The 10,000-nt window shown below is 40.1% G+C and overlaps 1 protein-coding gene across 1 annotated transcript; it reads left to right on the top strand.

Moving 5' to 3' along the window:
* The first annotated feature begins 2,331 nt into the window (after nt 1-2,331).
* Nucleotides 2,332-5,940, top strand: LOC138044902 (EF-hand domain-containing protein D2 homolog). The gene is made up of 4 exons (XM_068891287.1): nt 2,332-2,453; nt 3,426-3,558; nt 3,659-3,773; nt 5,599-5,940. The coding sequence occupies exons 2-4, from the start codon at nt 3,428-3,430 to the stop codon at nt 5,743-5,745; spliced, it is 393 nt and encodes a 130-aa protein (XP_068747388.1). The 5' UTR covers nt 2,332-2,453; nt 3,426-3,427; the 3' UTR covers nt 5,746-5,940.
* Nucleotides 5,941-10,000: the final 4,060 nt, after the last annotated feature.

Genomic DNA, 10,000 nt, shown 5'->3' with positions numbered 1-10,000 from the left:
GGTTCAAACCCCGTTGAAGTCCTGAAATTTTCAGGCTTCTCGAGGCAATTACTAATATTGCGTCCATAACTGCGAGGATCATAGCTTTACTTGAAAACAGTGGATAGCGATGAAGGCTCGCTCTGATCGCGCTACTCAAACTCCCAATATCCTTTGCTTTCCTTTCCTTTCCTATTCACCTCCGAAAAACTCGCGCGAGATTTGCGTCCGAAAATGTTGTATTTATTGCAGGAATAAATGAGTCAAAATGATCTTTTTGTGCTACATCACACTATTTTTAGCTTCGGTAAATATTCACCACTAGCCATCTCCTCTTCGGTCAACAGTTGAAAAGACGTGCGTACACAAGATTTCTTGTAGAGCGCGCATCGGCGCAAGTAGCGCGCGCAGCAATCACAGGCAAAAGATTTTTTCCCGCCAAACTACAAATCCGTGCTTTCCAATTTGACGCACTATCTAGCTACCAAAGAGGTCAAAAGAGAAACTTAAAAAAATAACGTCGAAAAGTGAAAAGGTTTTTAATAACTCATCGGCAGTGGTTTGACGTAAGGCTATCTTTCTTTTATGCCGTGTCGGACAATTATCGACTGATTGTGACGTGTAAAAAATATGCGTCGGCTCACGCCAAAGTTTGGATCGGAGCTAACAATGTGCTTGTGTGATGATGTTGTTGGCTTATCCAGGTGAATGTCTTAACATGCGGTATGGGTTGTGCGCCGAGTCATCCAATTACAAGGAGTCCAATAATCTACGAGCCAAATACTTGTTTTAATGTAACGGGTAAGGAAAAGTTTACCTGAGTGGTTCGTGTTTTTTTTTGTGAAAGTTTGATCTTACATTATCAATCCCTTTGAAAGTACTTTCGATAGTGTGGTACAACTCTTTCTGTCACTTTGGCCAATCACATAAAAGCCGACAGTCGAATAATCCAATCAAAACGCAGACCAAATTAAATGCACGCAGCCCGCGCTAAGCGCGGCAAAACGCGCTGAGCGGGCTATACTCTTTGCCCATGGTATGGACCGGCCGAGGATATAGGCCGATACGTCGAAGCCGGTCACCAAAGGTAGTAATTCAGAATCAAAGTAGTTAAATAATTATTTGTTGACACGATTGAAAAATTGCTTTATGACTCTCAAACCTCGGTGTCCGATGCGAACTGATTGCTTGGTTCTTAATTCGGGCCACGAGAATAAGTGCTAACAAAAATAATTCCCCTTATCATTCCATGTATTTTTGCCTTCCTTTTCATTGGCCGAGAGCCCACCACGTGACCTGCAAATAACTGTCTACAAATAAGTGTTTGGCTGCAAAGAAAAATCTGCTCATGCGTAATTGAAACCACGCTATTGTGTGAAAATGGCAGTTCGCTTTCCTGAACTTTCAGAAAAAGATTTAATTGTTGGGAATAGTGAAAAATAAAGTTAAATCAGTCATTAAATGGTAAAACAATTATTGTTTTCTAAGAGGGCACGATAACGAATCCTGCAACCTGATTGGTTCTTAGCGAGGTCCGGATTTTCCTATATCTGCCCACGGTCACGGTAACGCTTTCAACAATTAAAAAAGTGATTTCAGAGAGGAAGAGGGAGAGAGGAAAAAAAACAAATAAGTTATTTACCAGCCAAGGGTCGGTCCGTATAGCGAAAAACTGTGACGTCGGTCACAGTTTTTCGCTATACGGACCTCCTAGCTGGCAAATAACATATATATTTTTGGCCCTATTCTATGAAAATTATGAGATAAACTGAGAATAAAGTCAGGATCCGAGCCAGGATTCGAGCCAGGATCCGAGCTAGGATTCGAGCCAGGATTCGAGACCTAACCGAGACCTAATCTAACCTAACCTAACCGAGACCTGCCCTAACCCTAACTAGACCTAACTAGACTAGAACCAACCTAAATAGACCTAACCTAACCGATTCGAGACCTAAACTAACCGAGAAATTCGAGAATAAATAGCGGAGAAAGCTCATCTTAGCTCGACTCCTGGCTGGAATCCTGGCTCGAAGTTTAGGTATCCTCAAAAATTATTTGACATCTGTGTTTAGTTTTGTATCAAAGTGCGTGGTCATTTCAAGGACGGCACCTTCTTGGTTACTCGGTGTGAACGTGAACCGCGCAGTCACTGGAACAACGGATAAAACAACCTTTCCATCACTGGCGCAATCTAGAGCTAGATTTCAAATATCTATGGGGCATGGCCGCGCACACGAATTCGCTCGACTCTTTCCTGATATCCTCTTATTCTATAGTGTGTCTCGTGACCTTTTGTAGGTAAACAGCAGATTCTCCTGGGAGATAATGTGATTTATTGTTTATTATAGGGACAAGGAAAACACATGGGGATTTTGGATTAGGAAACACAGAATTTCAAGTTATTCAAGAGCAATATTGGGAAAAACTACTCTATGAAAGGAGACAAACGGCACTTACCAAAAGAAAATTTCAAGGTATAGTTTAGTTTTTGAATGAAACCTGTTTTCGAAATTTTCGTGAATAGCAGCTTTCTTTTTACCTAAACGAAGAAAAGGCGAAAAACCTGCCACACCCATCTTGACAAAGAAAGAACTAGTCTCGTACTACTAATCTTACTGATGGATGATGGATGTAACTTGTCTATAGCCTTTCTAGTTTGTTGCCTTCATTAAGTATTTTTAAATTTTTGCATGCGCACGTGCGTGCACGTGCTTCAAACCATACCACGTCGAAGACTCGATAACTACATTTAAATCACAGAATAATCATCGATGCACCAAGCACTTGAATTTCGTGGGCTTTTCTAAGAACAGACTTAACTGATTAGAGAGTAATGTGAAGTGCTAGTTTTGTACCCCGTATGAACCATGTGAGCGTTAGCCCTGCTAATGGAATGGGCCCACACAAGGACAGAGAAAAATTCTGACCAGGGTGGGTATTGAACCCACGACCTTCGCTCTTCCGACTGAGCTACAAAGTCAGACGTGTTCAGTTCGTGGGAACTGAAGATCTTTAAGTCACGGCAATGAACATGAACAAGTACTTGGAAGGATTACGTTTTTGCAAACGTTGGCCTTGAAGCACTTATATTTGAACAAACTTAACTGATTAGAGTGTAATATGAGGTGTTAGGTTTCTATCAAATCCATGATTCTGTTCCAGATACACTTTTTTGTTCTTTTCCGAGGATGCTGTTTTATCTGGCAATCGATTAGCCACTCTAGGGGACACTACATTCGCGCTCATGAAATATACTCTCATATTTTTTGGAAACGATCGGAAGTACATCTTATTTAACTGTAGTTGTGACTATCACCTGCGGTGTCTATTCTTTGGTTCGTTTTGTCAACTCCGTCCTTTTTTTCAGCAGCTTGTGTCCATATTGCAACACCTCTGGTAATATATGAAACTTCTGTCCTCAATTTTCTTCTTTACCTTTCTTTCAGAAATGGGTGAAAAAGATTTTCGAGCCCTCATAGACGAATTTCCAGATTTCAATGAAGGTGACATATTGGATTTGAGGTTACAATTCCAGACGTTCGATCTGAATCAAGATGGGATAATAGATTACCAAGAACTGTAAGTAAACATACGTTGCGATGTGAAGCTGTTGCGCCAAAAAATTGCAAATAATAAAGCAGCTCTGAATTTGACGCACTATTTGCCCTTTTTTTTCCAGTATGCAAGTTCTTGACGACCTTGGCGACCGATCGGACCACGATGTTCGGGAGCAATATTTTCAACAAATTGACAAGGATGGATCGGGAGCTATTGACTTTGAGGAATTTTTAGCGGTAAGGCGAATGGCAAAAAATTTACAGGGGAACAGATCATATATATAGGAGCTTAATTAGTGTTCTGGACTGAATAAACTCAGTTTGTTGGAAGATGATTGGGTGGAAGACAGTGAGTAGTAAAGAAACTAGGCGGGTAGGTTAGATGGACTTGAAAAAGACGACCATCATTCTAACCAAAAAAGTAACTTATATCACAGGAAATAATGCCTACAATCAAAATTTGATTTTAAAAAATTTCGCAGACAGTGTTTGTATCCGAAATGAATGAATGAATGAATGAATGAATAAGAGGTTTTCACTTGACGTCATCGCGGCTATGTTGGTGGACAAAAAAAAAAAGTTATCTCATTAGCTTCTGTTTGTCGTGCACCAGAAATCGTACATTTCTCTATTGTTATTGGTGTTTCCAGAGGTTGGTTGAAAACGTCCTATTTCAAAATCACGTACTTTGTTTTTTAAATTTTCCCGAGCTTCATCACCTTGAATATTTATGACGTATCACGGGTGCCATATTGTTATTATACAAAAGCTATTTCTGTCTGAGCAATAGACCATTTTCGAATTCTCACGGCTTGATTTAGCATGAAATGGAGGCTAATTCACACACAAATTAATTTGCCCGCATTAGCCTCCATTTTATGCTAGATCCAGTCCAACCGTGAGACGGCGTGCGGGAAATTTGAAAGTGAAAATAAGCGATTCTACAATTCACTCCAAAATTTTAAGCAAATTTGATTTCAAACATTATTTCCTTATGCTTGAAAGTAATTGTTTGTAGAAATGAAAGGTTCCCTTTGATGCCGTCTTTTGCACCCAAAACGCATTATTTCTTTTCATCGCAGGTTAATTTAGTACTCACCGATCCATACGCCTCGCACGAGACCCTAGGAAGGAATTAAAATATGCGTTAGTTGTAAAATGCACTGGCATGGAAAATAAAAGGGAAAACAGTGTTAACATTTAAATCAGAAGTGTAAATCTGTTTAGTTTGGCCTTGGCCCATCCTTTTACAAAATATAGCAGGTCTCGCTAAATGATGGCCAGTCAGATTGAGCTTGGTGACCAATACGCCTCTGATTGGTCTGCAAACAATTACCCGCGCACGGGATACAAAATAGAGACCTTTAGATTCTAGGACGAGGACGAGAACAAGTTCGAGATTTGACTACCCGTGTTTAGCGAAAATACTTAGAAGATTTACAACCCAGACGAATAATCTTACTCTTTGTTAGCAGTATATTTATTTATTACAATTTAATGACAAAAAAAAACATCTATATGTACACACAAAGTCATAAGATAATCTATAAAAGAGTGGAACACTCCATGCGAGACAGATCACCATGTAGCCGCAATAGTAATCTAAATAATATAAATAATAAATAAATAAATATGATAACAATCAGAAAAATACTAAATCAAATATAAAACATTAAAAAACTGTCTTCATTCCTGACTTAAAAACTTTTTCATTCCTAATTTAAGGTTGCTCAGGAACAGAACGGAACTCTGCTACGTTTCTCCTCGCAAGCAGTAGCCGTTCTAAAAATAGATAACTCCGTGATTGGATGGGCCGCATTCAATCGCAGATCGAATCTTCAGGGCTATGGACTTCTGCTTATGTTGATTTCTTGACCTCCAGGCCCGGGTTGCTCGAAGCATGGTTAGCACTAACCAGCGTTAAATACCATGGAAACCTATAGGTTTTGATACCTCTTAACCAACTGTTAGCGCTAATCAAGCTTTCAGCAACCAACCCCAGGAATGCTGTATTGTGCCAAAAACACAATTAACTTTACCCTCTTTTTTTTATTTTTTCCAGCTTATTCATGAACTCCGAAAGACTTCAGAGTCATTTGGAAGTAATGAGTATGGACAAATAGGCAATTTGTGCAAAAGGGGCACAGACAATATCCAGCGAGTCAGAAAGCTTAGTGTGGCTAAACAACTTCTTATTGGATTGTTTTAGTTCGGATACTGAGAGAAACAGCTTCTATGTTATGGCCATTGCTAGGAAAACAAGAAATTGAATTGTTTCCAAGCTCCTTAGGAAACGGAGTGTTCAATTTCATGCGAGGCAGACTTGTTCAATGGTGTATTTATTGTAGTGCTTGGCTCGTATTGATTTTCATAAAGTAATTTTCTCTTTTTAGCTTGTTTGAAGCGTTCTACCATTGTTACATAAAAGAGCATTAAAATTTTATTTGTTTCATATCTGTATCTTTGGACTGGTTTTCAAAACTACTAACCTCTTGCTAACCGAAAGGGCCGTACTGGGGATTATTATATGGCAAAGCCAGTCTTGGGCATATCCTAGCGCTCTGATTGGTTCTTTCTCGGTCGGGATTTTGCAGCACGGGATCTTTTGTACGGACCTCGCTTCACTCGGTCCGTACTGCCACGACCTCGGGCCAATATTCCCCAGTACGGCCCGAGCAAGCTCGGTTAGTAAGCGGCTAATATTGGCCCGAGGTCGTGGAAGTACGGACCGAGCCAGGAGTCCATGAGGTCTGTACAAAAACGAGGGCCAATATTGTCCAGTACTGTCCCGAGCAAGTAAGTAGTTTTACATGGCATCGTTTCTTTGAGCAAACGGACACTTTTCCGCTTGGTGAATATTTGTAATCTTCCTCCTTCCATCTGCAAACTTTGAATGGTAACCTTTTACATGTAAAACTAAATTTCACTTGCTGTTATTGTACTATTGTGATGAGAAAGTTAAAAATTCCGCTGTTTTAAAACTTCTGTTTTTCGTTCAACTTTATTTTCCTGGGAGAGAGAAAAATACAGGAACGGGCCGTTTCCATGGTAATGGTCCGTACTGTAAAATCTCGACCAAAAACCATCCAGTCAGAGTGTTTCATTTAGCCTGAGAATTGGTTTGACATATAATAATACAATGTAGCCCACTTTCGATATATTAAAATTCAGTCCTAATCATAAGGAATAAAAAATGAGTTTATTCCCCAGAGCCTCGAGATGATGCCTTTTGTTTAGGTCTGAATTATATCGAACCTTATTCGCTTTGACGATACTCATTTGTCTTGCTCATTAGGGCAGGAATACCTCCGACTTTGAGTACGGTCGCTCGATGTACGTTTGGAAATCAAATTGAACAGGCGAATAAGGTCCGTTAGGAATTCAAACAAATGCAACGCTAACTCCAGCAAAAAAACAAATAGAAAGAATTATATCTGCCTTATTTTAATTACTTTGGTATCATCCAATTAAGTCAACGAACTTGTCAGATGTAGGGGAGAATTCCCAGGAAATATGGCAAAGGTGCAAAAAGAACTTACTCCCAATATTTTTCCTTTTTTTTACCTTACCCTACGAGCAGATTTCATACGCTACAAGTTTGGTAAACTCGTGTAGTTTATCCTTTTGCTAAAATTCCTGAAAATCGCCAGGCTCATCTGGTAATCTTTTGACATGGCCATTTCGCCACTAATCGGTATGTGCAGTAGAAACAAGATCAAAGATGAAATTTTTCGCCAGAATTCCACTATCAACTTGCGTTTTAGAATTGTGCTCAGTGAGTTAGGTTATGCCGCCCAAGTGTCACTAAAGGCTTGACCAGCCTAATTATTATGCATATTTTTATTTGAAGGCAAAGCATTTGTCCCGGGCCCATGAAACTTGGAAGGCAGTTAGTTATCGGTATTGCTATCACTTTTCCAAAATGTTCCGTACCACATTCTTGTCACGTGACCCGAAATCGACTCATAACAGTCATATTTTTTACTCAAAAATGGGGAGCATTCAGCTACACTATATCAATCTTGTTTCTTGATTATTCCGTGACCCCTTTTAAAGCCTTTGTCATGTCGCCTTTTAATCATGTCCACATGTTAAGACCAACGAACAATTGAGGAAAATAGGTCACGAGACATGATAAACATCCAAATATCTTAAAAGGTAAATATGGAGTACCACATTAAAAGGCGGTAAACGGTAGGCACAGTTGTACTAAACGTGTTAATGCCAAACGTTTTCAAATGTTCCCCATTTTTGAGTAAAGAATATAAACGTTAGAAGTTGTTTTAGGGTCACGTGACCAAAATGCGATACAAAATATTTTGGCAAATTAATAACAACACCGATAAAACACTTTCTGCTAAGTTTCATGGACATTGGACAAATGATTCCTTTTAAATAAAAATATGCATAATAATTAGATTGGTCAAGCCTTAATACACTTGAGGCGCCCGGCATAACTGGATGCACCTCCAGCTAGTGGGCAACTGTCACGGCAGGTATGTATCAGGCGACGCTTAACTAACACATAAGTACCGTTTTTCATGAGGTACTCCATCGAAACGACCATCGAAACTGTAACGAATTTACGCATGCGCAAGACAAAGGCTGTTTGGAAAATGTTATGGAAAATAGAAATCTGGAAACTGCGTCAGAGCGTCTTAAGGGCCTATTCACACCTTGCTCATTTCAGGATCGGATTAGTTTAAATCGATCTGAAACCGATCCGAAGCCATTTCTATGGAGTGTTCATATTTAGCGTCCGTGCGAGTCAATTGAGTTCACGAGGAAACTTAAAGGACACCTACACAGTGCTCTAAATAGACAAACCTCTTGAAAATGGCAGAGTTCGTGGAGTTGAAAATATCGCAATGACCTCAAGTGAAAAGTTTAACAAACACCAAAAGATGTTAAGACAACGAAACAGAATGAATTTTCGCTACATTCGGCGACGACCGAGGAATAATTTCCCTGCTTGTGTTTTTCATATGTGAATACCTGCGCAATCAAGCGCGAGAGATCGGGGGACGCTTCTGGATTGCAGAAGGGTTACGCTTTTACAAACGTTGGTCGTGTAGCACTCAAGTGTAGCACTCATATTTCAACAGAATTAACTCTAATTGGAGGGTAATGTGAAGTGCTGTTTCTACCCATGTAAACCACGTGAGCGTTAGCCCTACTAATTTAATTGGATCCACACTAGGACAGAGAAAAACTCTGACCAGGGTGGGAATTGTTTTAGTCTCTGTCCTTGTGTGCATAGCACTTCTGGATTGAGCCAGGTAGAGGGAAAACCCAGTTTTGGGAAGAAACTGTAAGCCACTGGAAGGACGATACACTTTGGCTTTCGTTAAAATACTGTCAGCTCCAGAGCGGCCAAGAGCATCTTTATATTTCTTTTACTCTGTTTTTACTAATGGATGTTTCAACTTTGTTCGACACTGGATTAAATCTCGCTGGGAACCAAGAATTGACATTTCCTCGCTGATCTTTTCGTAGACCTCGGCATTTTTATTGTTCAGCATTAGTGCGCGATGTTTTTATTTAATTTTCGCTCCAAGTCTCACCTCTTTTCGCCATTACGCAAAATCAATACTTACTTACTTATGGCTGTCCACCAAAAAAAGCCAGGTTACAAAGGGAACTGATCTCTGGCGCCGTTGTGTTCTAGATTGGATCGATCCGAGACCACCTTTCTTGGTGGACTACTTTGGATCGGTCTCGGATCGGTTTGAAATGTTCAAATTTAGCACGCTTACCGCCTGGATCGATCCGAGACCGATCCATCTCGAACGTGAGAACAGGCCCTTAGCATGACGATTAAGTTAATCAAGCGAGTAATTTCGGACGCGCGTCCCACAAGTCCTTAGCCATTTTTGGATGCCATGTACAGAAACAGTGTGAACGTGGAACAGAATGAAAACTCTGATGATGCTACCGTGGATTGGAATAAACATAAGATTAGAAAAACAGTTACTTTGTTCGTTTTTTCTTTACAGTTTCTCGAAGAAGTGTATTGCAATTCTCCTTTTTTGTTTTTTACATTTTTTAGTGTCTCATTTTTAGTCTCTCGTTTCCGATTCGACATCTTTGCTTTCCATTCTCCGCCCTTAAAAGCATATTTTCTAGATAGGAGAGAAGAAAAATATTTCTTGGACCCTGAGGTTTCTCCTTCCACCACCTCAAATGCTTATCCATCAACCCTCTCTTTCTTGACTATTTTTTGTTTGAGTGAATCGTCACGACATCGAGAAATGGCCGAACCCTCCATGTCCATGGGAGGACGGAAACCGGAAGTGAGGTGTCGACCATTCGAGATGTTAACTTCCGGTTTCCTTCTGGGGCTCACCTGTTCCTCCTCGTGTTTATCCATTATTGTTTCTCCCAGAGAAAGGCAAGATAACCCTCACCCTCCTGTACCAGTATTTTCAGAAATAAACGCCGCACAAAACGATTTGTACAGTCGG

The sequence above is a fragment of the Montipora capricornis genome, chromosome 4, assembly GCF_036669925.1.
Source record: "Montipora capricornis isolate CH-2021 chromosome 4, ASM3666992v2, whole genome shotgun sequence".
In the NCBI taxonomy this organism is placed as follows: Eukaryota; Metazoa; Cnidaria; class Anthozoa; order Scleractinia; family Acroporidae; genus Montipora; species Montipora capricornis.
Note: the sequence above shows the minus strand (reverse complement) of the source record. Positions and strands in the feature narration are given on the sequence as shown.